The sequence below is a fragment of the Pteropus alecto genome, unplaced genomic scaffold, assembly GCF_000325575.1.
Source record: "Pteropus alecto unplaced genomic scaffold, ASM32557v1 scaffold7, whole genome shotgun sequence".
In the NCBI taxonomy this organism is placed as follows: domain Eukaryota; kingdom Metazoa; phylum Chordata; class Mammalia; order Chiroptera; family Pteropodidae; genus Pteropus; species Pteropus alecto.
The window spans coordinates 63,466,186-63,486,739 of NW_006494614.1; the positions used below are offsets into that span (position 1 = coordinate 63,466,186).

A 20,554-nucleotide genomic window follows, 5' to 3' on the forward strand; every position below is an offset into this window, starting at 1 on the left:
TAAGGTTGGTCAAGAGCCTTGGAACCCTCCCCCACAGCCCATGCTTTCTGGGTGAAGCCCTTATGCAGAGCAAGATATTGTGGCGTGTTCTAATTCACGGGTGCAAGTTGCAAGCAGGAAAGGAGACGCAGGTCTCTGAAACTCTCCTCTGAGGGGTATTTCCCTTGCTTCCCACTTGGCACATGGGAGGAGCCCCTCTCTCCAGGTCATTCGGCTGGTTCCCTGGCTAGGACTTGACCCTAGAGAGGTGGGTGATGTCTGTGAAACACGGACTAAAACAGGTCACATGTCCACTTTGTCCGCTCCCTCCGAGAACAATATCCTATTTACCACCCCACAAACGTGTCTGTCACTTTCTATTTTCTTAAGAAGAGTTTTTTTATAAACTATTTCTTTATAAAGTTTTTAAAATTGCCTTTTTAAAAACTAAAGTTGTGACTTGGTGAGAATGCTGATTCCTGTGTGGAGGTGATAACTCAGACACCGCAGGCCACCACCAGCAACAGTCAGTCTTTAACCAATCCACAAGCACAAGTCCAAGAAAGGAAGTAAATTCCAGAAAGAATGCTGTTTGTTGACAACCAAGGACCCCGACCCCAATTCGTCCCCCATTCTCTCTACAACCTCCTTTCTAAGAGGTGGAGCCTCAAGTCACATCTCAGCAGCAAGGGCCTTCACAGAAGCCTCTGCACAGGACGACAAACTTGAACAGCAGCAGCTCTGGCTCAGTGCTCCAATAAGTTCCAAGAAGCTATGCCCTACTTTAGAGGTGACCAGAAGCCACATTACCTGAATCAGGATATTTGGTTTAAATGCTCTGCCTCCCTTCTTTATGTTTACCCACTTGGCCATTTGCTGCTTGTTTATACAACATATTATGATGATGATGACGACGACGGAGCTTTCCATTGCCAAGGTATAAACAATGACAGAAACTAGACCAGTGGGACAGCCAGACCCACCTCCATAGCTACTCTATATAAGCACAAACCAGCTGACCAGCTCACCTCTACAGAGAGGGTGCTGATGCCTCACCACTGAGGTGTTTCCAACACAGGGTTCTGAGTGTCCACTGTCATCCCCTAAAAGGAAGGTGGGAGGAAGGCACATGTACACTCCCTGCACTCTGCAAGCTCGACCCCACTTCTGCCCAATCTCCCAGAAAGCACTGCTTGGTCTCAAACAGCCTCCAGGCTCTCAGGGGCTTTTGCCCAAGGTGCCTCTGCTGAGCACACACAGTTCAAGAGGCCCATTGCCTCTCCCTCACCTAGGGCTGCGGAGACAGGAAGCTCACTGGGAAGAGGATGAAAACAGAATCTCAGAAAAGCAGTGTGGAGAATTCCTGGTTGTGGGTGATATTTGCTAATCTCACTAAATAAGTTCAGATATAAAAGCACTGCTTCTTTGCTCTGTGTGAACACTAGGGGTGCTAGGTGGACCCAAGGGAGGACAGGGCAAGGTCTAGGTGAGATATCTTTAGGATACACGTGACAACAATTTTAAGATGCCAGAGAAACCAAGCAGGAGGCACCAGAGCCACTGTCTTCAAGCACCAGTGCAGGTAGTAGACTCTAGGAGTCAAAGAGGTGAAGAAGGACCTCCAGGAGCTCAGCCCACATTCCCCGAGTAGGGGCTGAGAAAAGGTGGCCTTTTGTCCAGAGGCCTTTTGGCAGCAACAGAATTTGTCACCCACTACAGACTAGGACCCACTGGTAACCAGCTTGCAGTTTCAAGAAGGGACAAAGGTCAGGTATGGAGTGTGGAGACAGCCACTCGTGCATGGCAGGCAGGCAGTCCCTCCCCATAGCAACACACCTCACCACCATTCCTCCCTCTGCTTCTGCTGTCACTGAGCTTCAGCAAAAGCAGGATTGTGTCTTCCCTCTCCCCAGTGGCCTCAAGAGCTGTAGGCACTCTTGATGATGCTGAGAGTAGGGTATAGACGCTCTCTCCTAGTAATCAAATACCCTCACAGGAGCCTCAAGCTGCCACATATGCATTAAAGGAGGAGTCTTCTCACACGGACCTCACTGGGCTTAAGTGGATGTTTTACAGTGTCCTAAGACAGGGGAAAAAACCCAAATGTAATTAGATCTAAGATGCCAATCTCAACAGTGAGGGTCTGAGTTCAGCCAGGCTGTCTCAGTGGAGGGAGAGCCTTCAGAAGCTCTGTCTGCAGAAGGAACCCCTCCATGCTGAGAGGAGGAACTGAAGCCCAACATGCACAAAGGACATTGCTGCAAGCTACAGAAGCAGTCCCACTGCCATCCTCCCAGAGGCCACCCAGCCTGGCCTCACCCACTGTGTTCTGTTGGCAAGGGTCAACCCAAAGGCCAGACAATGTGAAACTGATCCCATGGAGGTGGGAGGCTGTAAAACCTGCCTCCAACCCCAGCTGGGAAACATACTCCCTCCACCAGTGCAATGTTGGGTAAAGGGCAAGAGGAAAAACACTTGGAACAACTGGCAAGCTCCTTTGGTATTCTGCTAATTTTTTGTTTCTAATATCCAACCAGAAACAAAGTAGAATTTATTTGAATTCCAAATGGCCGTTGCCAAGTTGCAGAGTGGAAAACTGGCAGTTCCAGGTTGACAGCCAGAGCAGCAAGTGCAGGTCAAGAGCATGGCTCTGACAGGCCCATCTATAAAACTTCCCCCAGACTTAGACTTGGGGAGGAGGAGAGGGAGGGTTGCAGAAGGGGACCTGTGGTCCGCAGCTTGCACATGAGGTCCAAGGGCTTTGCAGGTGACAGCAGTGTGGAGCCTAGAGGCAGTGTTCCAGGGAAGGTGGAGTGCTGGAAAGCATGGCTGGGAAAAAGCTGGGCCCAAGATCCCAATGGCTGCAGCAGGGCTGTCTTCCTCCTGGATCCTTTCTTCCTGTTCCCTCAAGTCTGTCTGTTGTCTTCCTCACTCCTACTGTGTTCCTGGTATTCCAATGTCAGCTGTGAAACTCCTTTTAGGCTGATGAATGAAAGACAGTCCCCCTGCATCATCTTTAGGAAAACACAGTGATGTGATAGCACCACAGATTTCTACAGCACCTTTATTCTTCCACACGTTCACCTCTCTGGTCTCTGTGAAGTCAGTGTATGTTTCATCATCCCTTCTTGGTATGTGATCACCCAATCGGCAAATGCAAGAATCCCCACCCTCTTCAGGCTGTCACTGGATTTCCTACTAAACTCCTTTTTCCTTATCCCAGGCCTTCTGGGACATACTCCTACACTCTTTACTGCAGCTGTCTGGTTAGAATGGGGCCTTTTCCCAGGGGAGTGGGTGCTACCAAGGGCAGATGGTTCTGAGGGACCTTTGTGTGCAGGAGTCAGTGTCCAGAGCCCATTTCCTCCCACTGAATCTCACTCTCCAGTAGATCTCAGATGTATCCATTTGTCTGAGAAAAGACTTGTCTGAGTTATAGTGAATTATGGCAGCAAGGACACAGAGTGAGCTTCTGGAAGGTTTCCCCATCAAAACCAGTCAAGAGTGTCCAGTTCTGTGGGGTTGTGGCTTCTGGCTTCCATGCTGTTACCAGGAGGTCAGCTTGCTGCCTGTAGGCAATGTCTCCTCTCCCTGCCACTTTTAACATTTTCTCTGTGCTGTTCGGTAATTTCACCATAAAATACCTATATATATAATCATTTCTTTCCCCTGCTCGTAATACACTATGTTCCCTGAATTGAAGACTCCTGTTTTCACAGACACAAGATTTTTCCGTCTTCTTTGAGCACTGGTGTCTCCACTTCTCTCCTTGGTTAGATGCCAACACTGAGCCTCAGTCTCTCCTCCACATCAAGTAACCAAACTCTTTCATATTTCCTATCTCTTTTTCTATGCCTTAGTCTAGGCAGTTTCTTTAGTTATAACTTCCAATTCACTAATTCTTTCTTACACTGTATCTATTAAGCTATATAACCTGACCATTGAATTATAATTTTAGTGATAATTTTTACTGCCTATGTTCCATTTTATAATTTTTAAAACTCTACATGATCTTTTTAGACAGTTTCTTGTTCTGTGCTTGTGTTTTCAATTTCCTCTTTCATTACATTCCCCTAATTTCACATTCTGTATCTAATCATCCAAGGCATGAAGTCCTTGGGGCTGAACTTCTCTCAAGATAGGTTTCTTCACCATGGTCTGTAGTTTTAACTTGTGCTCATCTGAACTCTGGGGCCCAGGAAGCTGCATGAAAGCCTGTCTCTGGTCTGGGACTGGAGGGAGCGCAAGGTATTTCCAATGGCATATGGTAGCACACATCCAAGTGACAGCCCTACAAAGTGGGTAGGGTGGGTTAGTCTCTAAAGAGACCTCTCGAAAGAAACAAAGTACCTAAAAAAAAAAGGAATGCCTTCTCATGGGCCTGACTGTGTGAGGCCCTTGGCCTTCCCACTGCTGCCCCAGCAGACTTGCAGCTGGCAGCCAGGGCAGACATGCATCCCAACTGTGACTGTTCTTAGCCCCTGGGGACTTCAGATGCTCATCCATTATGTTTATCATTTACCACTTCTAATTCCTAGGTTTTCCTAGAGAGAGGTTTTCCAGGAAACACAGTCCACCATATTGTCAAAAGGGAAATCTGTAACTCCTATGATCCACTATAAAATTCTAAGTTGTCAATACCATCTGTGTATGTATGTATGTACGTATGTATTTATTTATTATTTTTATTTTTTTTTTAGGTGAGGCAGTCCTTGGTTGACCTCACAGATTGCAAGGACCTTGTCAGCTTACAATCCTTTATTTTTTTATTTCTTATACCTACAGCACCTGGTCTTCCTAGGTGGTCTCCCATTCAAAAGTACTAACCAGGCCCAATTCTGCTTAGCTTCCGAGATCAGACAGGATTGGGCTTGTTCAGGGTAGCATGGCCATGGACTTCAATACCATCTTGACTCTACTCCATGGGAGAGCGTTTAGTGGTGCCACTGTGAAATTGCGAAGTTCATCATGGTGTCAGGTAAAGCTCAGGTAAGTATGCAGGAGGTGGGGTGGTCAGGCAACAGGGAAGCAGCTATCTTGACAGCTTCTTTGTGTCTCACTTGGCCTCAGGAGCATGCCTCCCACACCAACCATGTGGCCTAACCTTGATGTTCAGAGTCATAAAATACTTCTGACCAAGAAGCCTGATTCATAGTCCACACACAAGACAGACTATCCAAATCAGGCAGGTAATGAGTTACAAGAGAAATTGTCATGTTTACCTAAGCATTACACTCCAATTCTTCAAATTCAGCAAGATGGAAAACTCCAGGACCCAAATAGAACACTGTCCCACTTAACCAGCGTGGTGGGACACTGTCTGATGTTTAGGTTGTAGTTGTAACTGGCTTCTCCTTCCAATTTTCTAATTTGTATCAACTTCTTTCTTTCCTTTTTTTAGAAATTAGCAACACTGATCTTTTTTTTTTTTTTTTAAAGAGGGTCTATGTGACTCAGCCAGTCCCTACTTCTCTAATCTTAATCTCCTCTCTCCAGAGGAGCAGTTGGGTCCACTCAGATATCTCCTCCTCCTGCAGTGTAGGTGGACGGCTCTCCCAGTTCACTGGCTGCATGACCTCTACAGTTGGGTTTCTTCATCTCTACGTGAGGCAACGATGGTCCCCCTGTTCCACAGGTGTGTGGAAATTTGATGAGGGCTATTGTGACCAGGAAGCCAGAATATAAGAAAGTGATATCAGCATAAAGAGCCCAGATAAGCCTCCAAAACAGTTCTTGTCACTTTCACCACATAGAAGCATACTGAGAATTTTAAAAATTAAAAAAAAAAAAAAAAAATCATAATTCAAACCTGTAGCTATGCCTGAACTGTGTGTGTTAATACTGCTAGTCCCAGGACCTGCCTGCATAGGCCTTCGCCCTGACCTTGAGAGCAGCCATCAGTGGAGTGGCTACATCCTGGGCCAGACTCCTCCCAGAGCTTGGAGTGCTTGCTGTAAACCCCCCACACACAACTTCATAGGTCAGGACCACGAACTCCTCAGTTTAGAGCTTTACAGATAAAAACATTGAGTGGCACAGAAAAGTAAGAAATAGAGTCAGAGTCCCAGTGTCTCACCAGAATGAATCCAGACAGGCTCTTGTGCCTTCCTGGTGCCCTCCCTTCTACAGGCTTACCTAGTCTACTATACTCTCCAGCATCCTCACGACCCCGCGAACTCTAAGGGGAGAACTAAAAGCTGTGCCTCTTCCCTGTGCTGACTTTGCTTTGTGTACTGTCACTGTAATCAGTTGTGGTTATGAGCTGGACTACATGAGGGGTCCTGGGAGTTGTGGGGACCTGACTCACCTATGCTATTTTGACAGCATGGGCCTGGCTACCTGGTGAAGCACACTTATAGGGGCCCTAAGGGAGGCCATGATACCCCGTGGACTAACACCTTTTCTGCAACTTGGAAAAATTAAATTTTAAATAAGAATCTTCCTTTGCTAGTCCAAACTCCCCTTTATATAAGAAGAAACTGTTCTTCAAGTTTTAAGAGGAAAAGTCATTTGGAAATAGCCTGACCAGAGGTCAATCACATGGAATTCTTAATTATTTGGAAATATTTTATTTGGATGTGCTTCTTCATGAGTGACTGCTCCTGGTTCTTCAGATAAACTGGGCTTTCACATTCACATTCTGACCACCATAGAAGGGGCATATGCTGGGTTCCCCTCACCTCCTTCTGCCCTGTAGTCCCACTGGCTGCTCACCAACATCCACATGCCATCTCTTTTCTGTGTTAACAGAACTCATCTTTATTTCATGGCAATGGCAGGTCAAGAATGGGCAGAACCCAAGTGTAGACATACGGTGTGAGGTAAGAGCCACAAAGAAGTGGGCCCAGCCTGCCCTTCTTCTCGACTCTGCTTTGAAATGGGATGTGATCAGGCACTCAGTGCAGACTGAGGCAGGGCTCTTCCTATATGTGGAGAAAGCATCCTACCCCAGTCCTAGCTTTGAGAGTCTTGTCAGAACACAGCAGTATCACTTTCCCATGGCACTGCCTTGATCTCTCTCTGCCAGTCCAGCACTCAGTGAGCAAGTAGGAGAAGCCCCTTCACAGTCATGCACGAGTCACCTCCAGTGCTCAGCAGGGCATGGTGTTGAGTTCCAAGAAGTTTGAACTAATGTCGGCAGAAATAATGTCTTCCTTTCACAAATAGGGGAATGCCCTGGATAAGTCACAATAGCCAGCCCAGCCTTTTGCCATCTTACAGAACCAGGGTGATCATGATTTCAGTAAATAGGTGAGTGTTCCCAAATCACAAACACTGAATGAATGAGCAGTTTAAATTTCAGCACTGATGAACAAACAGCCTAGGTACCAGAGACAAGTCTTATTCACAAGGTAGAAGCAAAGTAAGAAAATCTTAATTTTTCCTCATTCCAAAAACATATTCAGATGTTGAGAATAGGCAGCTGCCAGCTCTTCTGGCAAAGCAGCTCTTAAGAGGGAGACCACGTGGCCTCTAGCGACAAGCAGGGCCCACCTGTGGATCCAGGTAGGAAGCAACAGGCAAATGTTCAGGCTAAGAGATGGAAAACTGTAATGGAGCAAAAATCTTATGTAGGAAGACTGAAGAGAGTAGGTAATCATCTAAACCGACCTAAAGAGTATTTATGTATATAATTTTTTTTCAAGTTGTGAAGAAACTGAAACATGTAAAAAGTAGACAGAATAGTATAATTTCAAGCAAGTACCAGACATCATATAACTTCATTGTGAACAATTAAGTGGCAAAACGCTTTACACCAAGAGCAGCAGCAGGCAGCCGGGAAGGCTGAGCCTCCTCAGATGACCTGCCTGGGAAAGAATGTCCTGATGGAGTGCCCTCCTCTCTGATGGAGGGGCTGCCTCCTTTTGAGGCAACGGGAGGAGCGGGCTCTGGGACTGCTTGTTTTTCCTAGACAGCCGGACTTGCTTCAGGCCTAGGCCGGAGGAGCTGAGATGCAGCATGTGTAGTCTGCACCCAGACCAAACAAAGACCTGGTTCTGGCCAGAGCTTTTGGAAGGACACAGAAGCAGTTCCTGACACATGCTCATATTCACCTGGACATGAACTGTCCAGGGTGCTATGTGGACAGCTAAAATGACAAACCACCTCAGGGTGGACTGGCTTTGATCGAGCTTAGACACGCAGAGTATTTCCAGCTTTCGCCACAGACGGAGCCGTGTTGTTCTTGGCAAGCCGCCCCCAGCCCTGACTAAGCGCTGCGGAGGCTGGCCTCCTGTGGGCTGGGTCACGTGCAACCACTCCTGCGGGTCTAGGAAACAGGAGAAGGTTCTTAGGCAGTGGTCTCTGGAGGGGGCTCATCAGCCTCTCCCCATTTGGGGCACAGTCAAGGAAAACATTTGCCACTCAGAATCCCATTTTCTGAAACCTTCTGCTGAGTCCCCCTTACAGGGAGCACCGGACAGCATCCTCCCAGCAGAGGGCGCTGAAGGAACACAGAAGAGCAGAACACATGGCACCCTCATACCCAATACCCCTTCAGGTTTGTTGCTCCTGAGGACCCTCCCTCACCCAAGGGGACCAGCATCTCTTTATCTCAGTCACTCATCAAAATTAATCATTCTCCCCTGTGTTTCTTCTCCTTCCTCCTGACAGATGGAGGCACAGCCCTGCAGCAGGGCAGCCAAAAGTATATGCCTCTCAGAGAAACGGCCTCACTCCATCTAACTCCATTTTCAAGCAAAAAAATGCTCCTAGGGTTAGTGCAGAGTTAGTGCCCAGCTCAGGTATCCTGCTTACCAAGAAGTACAGGTAAGAAGAAGACAGGTAACCAGTAAATAACTATAGTGTGCAGGGCCAGCAGGGCCCGGGCAGAGGGCCTCCCACTGCTGTGTGTGGTGCACACAGATCAGCTAGTTTTAGAGGCTCCTGATAAAAGCAATGCCTGACATCAGAGTCATCTCACTGGAAAATCTAGCTTTGTTACAGTAAAAGAGCAGGTGTGTAAGAAAATTACATATTAAAATCATCCCCCAAAAGGAAAATAAACATAGGAGGGCAAATATTATATTTCACATATATTTAGATTTTTGTTAATACAGTCTTTGCTTAGAAAATTCTATTTTCTAAGTGTTCTTCATTTTTCATACCTCACAGTGATTTCCTGTGTGCCCCAAGTATCTTCTAGATGCCCCAGAGAATCAGTGTGGACACCTGCTGAGATGATAACCATCAACAAATGGAGCACAAAGACCCCAGAAACCACCAACACAATATAATGGGCCCAGCAAAGACATCCTACCGACCGGACAGGGCGAACAGACAAGAACATCTGCCCCAGGCACGCTCTGGAGGAATGCAGCAGCATCACCTCTGCTCAGACAGCACCGTTCTCCTGGGAGGTAGACGTTCTGATACTCTCCTTAACTCTGAAAGCAAGGCTTTGGGGACTCACAGGAATGTCCCAGTGGTCTGACACTAACCTGCAGACCCCCACCATCCAGAAAGCCAATAACCAATAGCAACAGCACACCCTCTACAACTAGAACTGGCACAGGCACCAAAAGCAGGAGAGGATGTCCAGGTCTGGTCTGATCTCCTCTGGACCTAAAGTCTGAGACACAGAATCCCTGTGAGCCCCTCCATTCTGCCAAGAGCCCTGTGTTCACACGTACCCACACTCCCTCCCTCTGCTCTGCTGCTCATCCACAGAGTACTGGCCCCCTCCCCACCTTGCACGCCCACCCTTTCCCTTGCCCAACATGCCTGCTCAGTGACAGGAACCATGGCTTAGTCCAACCTTCGTGAAGGATCCTGCAGAACTCATGCCATCTTCCTCATATACCAGCTGGCAAAACCAAATCCACTTCACTGGCTTTTAACTAAAGTGTCTGCCCAGCTATCGTGAACCTGCTCTCTTTGTGATCTCTTGTAAAGCTTTGAACACTCATTTCCAGGATGTTCTCTCTGCCATTTCTCCCAATTATCTTATACTTTTATCTTATTTCAGTACCTGACACAAATCCTCATATGCAGGAAGCCCCCACCCACACCCCATCCTTGCAAAGCCTCTGCTTCCTGTCCTACGGCTTCATTCCGTGAAAGCCAGGGCCCACCCAATAGCTCTGCAGGTTTCCAGGCCCTGTGGCCCTCTGTGTGTTCTGCACCCCTTCTCACCCCTGGCTTGCAACTGGCCTACAAGTCTGCAGAGCAATCAGATGACCAGCAGGCTGGGAAGGCCCCTAGGCACCAGGATCAAGAGGAAGAGAGTGTTGACCAGCAGGAGGGAGGTTGGGTTACTACCTGGTTATAGCACATGTCCCAGTGAACAGCTCAAGATGGAATCAACTTGAAAATGCACACACCACGTATTACTAACCCCTCACGTGCACACACTCAAAGGCACAGAGACATGCACGCATACATGCAGACACGCACAAATGCACACACTTGTGTAAGCAACATGCTCACACACACGTACACACTTCCATGCACGCATAAACATGTACACACGTGCACACAAATGTACACACACACTCACATCCAGGGCCCCTGACACAGAAAGACTGCACTGGCTCCTGCTCATTTTCAGTGGTCCCTTTGGCTTTTATTTCAAACAACTGGGTTTAATATGTGCTTTTGTAGCCCTGAGGGAAACCATGTTTATCCTCCAATGAAAAATTTTCAGGGGACTAAACAGAGCACAGAGTTGAGTGCCTGGGAGCCTCACAGCTAAATACACACTAGAAAGTCCCCTAGGTGTGCTGGGGACTGGGGGAGCATTTCTACTTTGCACATTTATGCAAATATTGTGTGTGTAAATCTTTCCTATCAGCTCCGAGTCACTCTGAACATCAGGAGAAGGAGCGATGAGGCCTTGCTGTAGGCTAGCCCCTAGATCTGCAGGAGGACTTCTCAAATGGTCTAGGGACACTACCCCAGCCAAGTCCAGTGTCAGGAGACCCCTGAAGGATGAGGGTTAAAGACACTTTCTGTGGAAGAATCTGGCAGGTGTGATGTGGGACGGGGCCAGGTGATGATGACCCGGAGGCAGTCAGGAGGGAGCAAGGGAATGGGAGACACTGGGAGGGGCACAGGCAGCACCGGGTGCCAGGTACCTGTGTCCGAGTCCTTCTGCTCTCCATTGGCCCCCACGGTGAAGGGCAGCTTCCGTTTAGTCGCTCGCTCTCTCACCTCCTTCCCTCCATCACTGCGGTCCAGTTTTGGGGTCTTGGTCAGAGAAACTTTATCTTTATCCTAGAAAAGAAAGTGACACTTTCAGACATCATTCTCAAAATAAAGTCTCAAAATCCTCATGTCTACTATGGTTTTATGTGCCAGTTAAAACAAATCTCTTATTTGGACAATTGACAGCCCCCCTATCTTCCAGACTCAGGTGTGCACATATGGCTTCACTCTGTTTTCTTCCCCAGGCCAGATAGCCCCAATTGCCACCAGGTACTTCACGAACCAGAGCTGAGGCTGAGCCCTGTCCATGATCCCACACAGCCCTACTTCTTGTCCTAAACCCAGAGGAGTCTTGAGAAAAGACTTTTGTTATGGCTAACAAAAATGAGGAAAACAGAACATACAGAGACAGATGTCTCCAAACCCATTTTCCCAAGGAGAGATCTAATAACGAGGTACTAGAGCCTCAAAAAGGGGTGTGAACAGGTAGAGTCCTGATTTCCACCAGAAACTCTCCCTGTAGAACAAAGGGGCCCAGCTGCCCTGCCTGCCCACCCGTGAGTACATCAGTCCCAAAGATGCTGCTCTTCCCCCTTCCTTGTGAAGGGGTTGGGCTCTCTTTCTTCCCTGTCTGATGTCCCCTGCATGGCTCCACATGGCCTCATAAAACCCCTAGGTGCTTGTGCTGCTTCCAGGCACAGCACTGTGGGGCTGTCTTTAGGACAGATCCTGCAGGCCAAGCATCAGTCCCAGAACAGAACCCACAGCTTCAAACCTGGTGCAGGTGACCCACTCCAAGGCAAGAGCTAGCTGGAGAGTTGGTGGGGCACATCACCATAATCTCCCTTCCTTGCTCTAATCTCAGGGCTGGTCTCTCCTGCAAGGTAAGGACCCAGAAGCCAAAGTTCCAGCTTCGACCGGACCAGCTAGCCAGCCTTGGGCAAGTATAGCACTGTGTCTGTCTCGATGTCATCATCTGTAAAATGGGAGACAATGCCCACTCAAGAGGATGAGGAGGGCTCAGTGCATGCTGGCCGTGTAAATTCAACTGTTCACCATGCAGTGCTGCACCACATGAGGTAAGGAGGTCACCTGTGGAAATGGCAGTATGCAGAGCCTTAGGAGAGGGGAAAGGGTAGGGCAGCCCTATCTCAAAATGCAAAAGGTGCGTGGGTGTGTGTGGAGGTGGGGTGATGAATTGAGCACTGCCTCGCTGGCTATAGCAACTGGATATCCTGGATCCAACCCCTCAGTGGACAGTACCATTCTGAGTAGGGGTGCTCAGTGAAATTTTCTAAATTCTAACCAACTCTTTGGCTCATTTGCTCCTGGCACACACAGATTGGGGTGGGTAGAGGCATCAGGACTCTAACCTCCCCACCCAGTCCACAGTGCATTGAGAGACTCCAGGGAGGATGTACATCGACCCTGTGTAGTACAGGCAGCCTACACACAGCCTACCCCACTGGTCAGCAAAATTGGTACACTGTGGAAAACAGTACTGTTACAAATATATGCTCCCTTCCCCACCAGCAAACTTTCTTTCTGTTATTTCCCCCAGGGAAGCTGTTGGTAAGCATGGTACAATCACAGCCATACCCCCATGCCACCCATGCTGCCCTCACAGCCCCAGAGCCCTTGGGGTGCTCCCGGGAGGAGGCAACTGCCAACACCAAGCACCACTGCATTCCCATTTCCTATGGCCCTGATTGTCCTCCAGCCTGATCAGCCTCAGCATCCACCAACCTTAGCAATTAATGAGAAACACCCTCAAGTGACCAGGGAGTGCTATGCCAGCTCCAAGGGCATCTGGAGTATAAAGAAGGGCCACTGGACAGAGCCAAGCCATGGACAATGCGGCTAGAATGAGGAAAGACTCCTGGAAGATGGAGCCACACAGGTGCTAGATATGCCAACTCACCCTCCAGTGTACCTAGGGTGTCAGGAAATAGCGATGTCTGTCACTATCTGCACCTGTGATGCCAGCATTGCGAGAACAGAACCCACCAGCAAAAACCTCAAACTGTAATAATCACTTGCCCACCAAGAAAACTCCTGGCCCAGTTGGTGAATCTGATCTATGGCTATATAAAAAAATACATAAATAATAATAGCAATAACAAAGTATTCTGGAATGCAAGAAATTCAAACATTAATGTAATTCACCACATGAAGAAAATAAAGAAAATCATATGATCTCAATAGCTGCATAAAAGGCCTGTGATAACATTCTACACTGATCCTGAAATGAAATCTCAGCACATGGAGAGAAGGAACCCTGACAAAGGGGACCCAGGACCTGACAGCCGACACTGCTCAGGTGCAGAAGACTAGGTGTTTCCCTGAGAGTGGGAGTGAGGCAAGGGTGACTATAATCACATTCACTGAAAAACAATTTTTTTTAATGAGCAAAAGATCTGAATATGCACTTTGCAAAGGAAAATGTCTGTATAGCCAATTAATATCTAGAAAGGTGTTCTGCATTAAGAAAAACACAAATAAAACCACAGGATACCACTACACACCTACGAGCATGACTAAAATCAAACCATTACCACCAAATGTTGGCAGGAATGTGGGTCAACCTGAACTCTTGCATCTCTCGGGACTGCAGAACTTGTACAATAACTTTGACAAACTATTAAACCATATCTACCATTGAGGAAAATACCCAATATACATATCTTCATGTCATTACTCTGTTATATCCCAAACTGTAAAGAACCCAAATGTTCCTCAGCAGAAGAATGGATAAATAAATTAACGAACATTCATACTACACAGCAATAAAGAGAACTGATAAGAAAAAAATCTGTAAATCAGATGTAATAGTGAAAACCTGATCCCCGCATGTAAATCCCAACAGTGAAAACTTATCAACAGTGATAGATGTCAGAACAAACAGAAGTCACTTCTGTCAGAAGTGCTACTGCAGACTATTACACGGGAACTCTCCCAGGAGACTAGCAATGCTGGTATATTTTTATCTGGATGGAGGTTATCCCACGTTTTAAAAACAAAATACAAGATGTACATTTTATCCTTCACTAAAAAGTTCACAAGAAGTTTTAAAATCCCAGCTCCTCACCTTACTAGCTGTACAGGGAGGAGCAAACACCTGCAGTGCACCTGGAGTGCAGTAGGGGCTCAGCCCTGAGCCATACAGAGGGTGCACAGTTCTCAGGGCAGACCTGGGTTCAGAACCCTGCTGAGCAGCTGGGCTGGGGGCAGGGCTGAGCTGTCTTTACTAGTAAAATAAGAATCATAACAGGAACCAATTGTACACATTACAACATGTTTTTATTTCCTAAATGCTAAAAGATAAAAGAACACCTGAAACAAATTCAATCTTATCAGCCACTTCCATGTCAGACCCTAATGTGCCATAAAAACTGCCAGGGCGGTAACAGCTAGCACAGGACAACCAGGTGGTGACCCGGTCAGCCAGTGTCATCTCATGTATCCTTACAATAAGCCTGAGGAGGGGTCTCTACACGCATCACAGAACAAAGAGGAAGGCCAGCTTGTAATCCGCCACAGCCCCACGCAGGGGGAAAAGTTGTAATAATTGTTTGGAAGATGGTCATAAGTCCACTTGACACATTCGCCCTGGAACTATCTTAACTATGGTAAACTCTTATCTATAAATGACCAACAGTGAAAGAATCCAATAGGAATGAAAATTATATTAGCCACTAAAAACAACATAAATATGTCAATCTAATTGTTCCACCTCCATTTGTTGAAAAGATTATCCTTTCCCAAGTGAGTTGCCTTAGCATCTTTGTTGAAAAGCATTGACCATACATGTATGAGTGCCTGTCTTAGGCCAATGCCACACTATCTTATTATTGTAGCTTTATAGTAAAGACTGAAATCAGATTATGTCCTCCAACTCTGTTCTCTTTCAAAAAGGTTTTGGTTATTCTAGGTCCTTTGAATTTCCATATGAACTTCAGAATCAGCTACTTAATTCTTACCAAAAAGCCCACAAGGATTTTGAGTGGCATTATAGTGAATCTATAGATCAACTGGGGGAGAAATGGTATCTAAACAATATTAAGAGTTTTTTGATAAGTAAACATGATGTTAACTCTCCATTTTTTTAGGTCTGCCTAATTTCTCTCAGCAATGTTTTATAGCTTTCAGGGTATAGGTCTGGCACATCTTTCATCAAATCTATCCCTAAATAATCCATATTTCTGACACTACTATAAAGTATTTTTAAATTTTAGTAGCCGATTGTTCATTAATAATATTCAGACACATATTTTGCATACTGGCTCTATATTATGTAACCTTGCTAAGCTCACTCCTTAGTTCTTGGAGCTTTTGTGTAGATTTCTTAGGATTTTCTCCATACATGATCATGTCATTTGGGAGAAAAAACAGCATCACTCCTTTCTTTCCAATCTGTGTGTCTCTCATTTCTCAGAGGTCTGACCTGCCTTCATTTGTGAAATTGGATTTGAACATCTGAGGGTGTCATCATTTGCACAATAATGTCTAGTGAGTGCCCAGCATATACAGCATTGTTAGAACACAAAGTGGCTCCTCCTGAGAGCTTACTCATGATGGGAGATCACAAGACAAGCAAATGCAGGGGTGTCAGAGGGGAGTTAAATACTACAGAGGAGGATCACATAGTGTAAAGAGCAGAGAGGGTGCAGGGCAGGCAGGTGCTGCTCAATTTAAATCAGCAGTTGGAGAAGCCCTTTTAGGTAAATGAGCAGAAACTTGTAAGTGATGTGCAACCTGCTCTCCAGCTCTGGGAGTAGAACAGGCCCTGAGCTTGGCACATCTCATTTCCTCTGCAGTTCTTCTCTATTTCCCTCTGCCCTCGCAAAATAGACAGGCAGGCAGGCAGGCAGGCAGAAATCCCAACGACCAAGATTCTCTAGGTCAGAGAGACCACAGGAGTCCATCTGACAATAATCTGACTTCACTGCCACCAGAAAGCCTGTCTGAAACCTGAAAAGAGCCAACACTCTCGGGGGCCTAAGATCCATGGTAAGTGGACCCACCATCATCCTTTCTGTGATTTCATTTTTGGAACATAACCTTCTGTTTTTCAATGGATTTCTTTTGGAATCTGCTCCCAGAACTCCCCCAGGATCAGAAGGAGCATGAAGATCTACAGTCCCGTGGACTCCGTTTACTGTGGCCTTGTCCAAGAACTGCCCATAAAACCACAGGAAGCAGCAGCTACAGGCCAAGGCTACATCAATCACGCCCTTCCAGCTTCAAAACTGAGGTCACTTTTATAGTTACTCCTCTTGGATGAAGGTGGCCAGATCACGGGGTTACAGCACCCCCACTCATAGGACTAACAAGGCCACCTCTGGAGACGGGCCTCATCCCCCAAGGAGAGGTTGGCCTGCTGGCCTTCAAGGAGGCTCAGTGTAACTTCTACAGACCAGCCCTGAGGGGTTTCCTCTAAGAACAGTGGGGTTAGATGTTACAGCTTGTGGTAACACTGTAGCCATACAGTTCTCAGACCAGGACATTCACCATGTCTCTGAAGGGGTCATTAAAACAGGGGGCAAGTGCGCGCCCTCAGTGTTTCTGATCTCGGTGCGTTCCTAAAAGGTTCCCAGGTGATTCTACTGTTGGTTACCTGAGAACATACTTTGAGAACCACTAGTGTATCGCAGAAGAAAATGAACTTCGCTACCATGTAAACTTGGAGTAACCCTGAGCTTTTGGGCAGTCTCCTCTGAGAGGTGTGTGAAAGAGTACAGAGAAAAGGATCTTATGTGAAAGAGAGAAAGGTTGGTGTGGGAGGGCCCCAGCATGGGAGTCAGGGGGTCATTTCTCACTGGCTTCCCTTGGATTCTCCGCACGTTAACACCCTCAGCCACAGAAGGGCTTGCTGGTTCCTTCTCAGGATCCTTCCAGCTTGGATGTTCTGGGATTCTGTGGTCTGCTGCGGGGGAAACAGCATTTCCTGGGCAGGGTCCTAGGAGGAGGCCTGGAGGAAGAGCTTGTCAGCACTAAGTGCCTGGCTCCATTATGTGGCATCTTCAATGTCAGAATTTGTCTCCCTACATGAGGAAAATGTCTGGTTTCATTTTCGGTAGTTTTTAAAAAAAAAAAAAAAGGTACAAAGCTACCTTACTGATTTAAAAAAACCAAAGCAAATCCACATGTCCTGCGGCAAACATATACCTGCTGCTCACAATGACCACACCAGAGCCAGTTCAGTCTACTCAAGTCTCTATTCTCCTCAAGTAAAAGAAAACCATGCAAACCAGCCCAGAATAAGCCTCATGTTAGAAGACGAGGAGGAGGAGGCCTGCCCACTGCCCCTGGAACACGTGCCCACAAGGCCCACGCAGCTGCCACCTCCCAGGCAGGCACTATGTATCTTTTCCAGTGTTGGCCTCAGTTGGGAAGCCCTTCTGGACAGGCCTAGCCTCAATTCCACTTCATGGAGACCCAGGCCAGTGGGGATAGCAATCTGGAGCTCCTGAGGATCCAGCTTGGAGGCAGAGAATGCAGATGGATGGGGCTACACTGGCCTCCAGCACAGGAGTGGCACAGGTGGTCCTCTCACTCATCCTGTGCCCACAGCTACACGATCCTCTTGCAAGGAAAATCCATACATAGACCTGGGAACTATGACGTTATCAAGGGTAGTCTGGCCTGTTCATTGTGAAAGAATCCCAACACTTAGAGGCTCTTAGCCACCGGAGTGGGAATTCTCACGCTACACAGTGTACACTGCTACATCTCCTCATGGGCACAGCAGCACACATCCATCCGAAGCTGCACCCAAACCATCCACAGGCCTCACAGACACGTGTGCGTTCCCATGCATGCTCAGACCAAGCTTGAGCCTCAGCCGACCCGCAGCTCCATGCTGTAGCTCACACCTGTTCCTATGTAAGGCACAAGGCACTGAGGGATAGAGCAAGTAGGATAGGATGTGTCGACATAACTGCTCAGGGTCTCAGAGGCCTTCCTGGTCATTCTGACGAGCACCTAAGCACATCAACATTCACGAATTGCTTCATGTTTAACCTAAACTAAATGAATACATGGCTTTGCTCACTAATTTTCTCATGTGGAAAACATGCTAACCTCATACCCCATCAAACCCAGGGTGTCATTAGAGATGCTGGCATGAACTAACAGCAGCAGGAGGTACCGGCAGAGACGGGACAAACAGTTGTCCCAGAGCTTCTGTTCATACCCAAGTGTTAGGACTGATGGGCGCTGGCAAGAGGGCAAGGAGAAGCAGCTTGAAAGACTGGTAACCAGGAACTGTGAGAAGTGACCCCTGAGCACTGAGGCCTGCGGCTGAGAGTCAGACTGGTCAGTGTGAATGGCTTGCCACATGGGTATCCAGGGAGAAGGAAAAGGCACCAAGAAACATCAAGACTAAAGGATGGTGACCACAGGGTGGTGACCCCATGGGAAAGTCAGCACTGTTACCCCACTTTACCATTACTGCATGAGATGTTCTTGTTCCTACAGTAGAGATGAGGAAACCAAGTCTTAGGGCAGATAACTGACTTGTTCATAGACACAAAGAGATAAATGGCAGTGCCTGAGCTTGAACTTCCTTCTGATTCCAAGTCCACATTCACTGGGCAGCCTCACACTGCAGAGCAGGAAGTGCAAACCCCAGAGCTCAGTGTCACCCAACAACGCAGGACAGAAACTGTGTGTCCCAGAGCCCAGTGTCATCCCACACCAAAACAGGCAGTTTGCACCCCAGAACTCAGTTCATCCTACACTGCAAAATAGGAAGTGTGTGCCCCAGAGCCCAGTGTCACCCACACTGCAGAATGGGAAATGCACTCCCCAGAGCCCAGTGTCACCCCATATTACAGGATGGGAAGTACACTCTTCAGAGCACAGGTCACCCCATACTGCAGGGTTTGGAAGTGCATGCCCCAGAGCCCAGTGCTACCCCACACTTCAGGACAGGAAGTACATACCCCAGAGCCCAATGTCACCCTCCACTTCAGGACAGGAAGTATGCACCCCAGAGCCCAATGTCACCCCCCACTTCAGGACAGGAAGTATGCACCCCAGAGCCCAGTGTTAAGAGCACGTTAATAAGATACAGTGATTTTAAATTATATCCCATTTTCCTATCCACATTGAGAACAAGCCAGATTGGAATTTAAATTATCCCATAGTCTGGATAATTCAAATACGGTTAAATGTCAGATTCAGTCTCACTGAAATCATGAAAAGAATCCTATGGTCCTAGGAGACAAAAATGTGAGGCCAAATCGAGGTTATCTCAAACATAAACCTATTATTTAAAGTCTAGTCTACAGCCATGCCACCCTGAACATGCTCGATCTCGTCTGATCTGGGAAGCTAAGCAGGGTCGGGCCTGGTTAGTACTTGGATGGAGACCACCTAGGAAGACTGGGCACGTAGGCGTAATGAGTGAATGAATGAATGAACGAACAAACGAACGAACAAATAAATAATAAAGTCTAACGTTGGGCCCCAAATAATAAACACATCCTTAAAGGAAAGCAAGACCCCTTTGGCAAGATCACTCCTCTCCACATCTATCCATGCAACTACTTACTGTTCCATTGCTGGCTGCTGAGGCAGGCCCAACAAAGAAAGGACTGATAAAAGACATGACTCTGCTGCAGAGACAACCAAAGAGAGCAAGGTGACATTCCTAGCCCTTATCCTTGTTTAAACAAAGTGAATGTGCTGAGGATAGATGAATGTGGTGAAGAGAGGAGGGCAAGGATGAGAAGAGATGAGGAGAGGAAGTGGGCAAAGAGGAGGAAGAGAGAAGAACCAGGCCAAGTGTTACCTTTTTCCCCGTTTGTTTCTCCACCATGTCGTTGCTGAGAGAAAATTCTTCTTGCTGTGGTGTTTTAGAACACCCACCCTTGGGCATCGTTCTTCTCCCCTCACTTGATCTTCATTTATACAGCCATCGCTTCATCATCAACCGTCTGCTTCAAAAGAGAGGACAAAGAGGGTTAAGATTTGCTGAACTCAAAACCCAGGCAATCTCTATGTACCCCAATATTCATGGCAGCACAATTTACAATAGCCGAGATATGGAAGCAACCTAAATGCCCATCAACAGACGACTGAATAAAGAAGTTATGGTCCGTCTATAGCCAAGCCATCCTGAACAAGCCCAATCCCATCTGATCTCAGAAGTTAAGCAGGTTCGGACCTGGTTAGTACTTGGATGGGAGATCGCCTAGGAAGACCAAGTGCTATTAGAGTAAAAATGAATGAATGAATGAATAAGGGATTGTAAGCTGACAAAGTCTTTGCAATCTGTGAGGTCAACAAAGGGTTGCCTCGCCTAAAAAAGAAAAGAAAGAAAGAAATGTGGTTCATATACACAATGGAATATTACTCAGCCATTAAAAACATGAAATCCTACCATTTACAATGACATGGATGGACCTAGAGGTTATTACGCTGA

General features: G+C 47.1%; 1 protein-coding gene across 9 annotated transcripts in view; it reads right to left on the reverse strand.

The window, feature by feature from the left end:
* ANKRD11 (ankyrin repeat domain 11) overlaps positions 1–20,554 on the reverse strand; it is a 129,945-nt gene that overhangs the window by 22,536 nt on the left and 86,855 nt on the right. For 5 of the 9 annotated variants that reach the window (XM_025042689.1, XM_006926767.3, XM_025042691.1 and 2 more), the window contains 2 exons: positions 19,922–20,069; positions 11,055–11,193 (listed from right to left, as the gene is read on the reverse strand). In XM_025042689.1, the coding sequence (XP_024898457.1) occupies positions 11,055–11,193; positions 19,922–20,008 (226 nt within the window). In that variant the 5' untranslated portion in view covers positions 20,009–20,069. Of the gene's footprint in view, positions 1–9,086; positions 9,151–11,054; positions 11,194–19,921; positions 20,070–20,554 lie in introns of those variants that run through there. The other 4 variants (XM_006926769.3, XM_015600351.2, XM_006926768.3 and 1 more) reach the window with 2 other exon arrangements.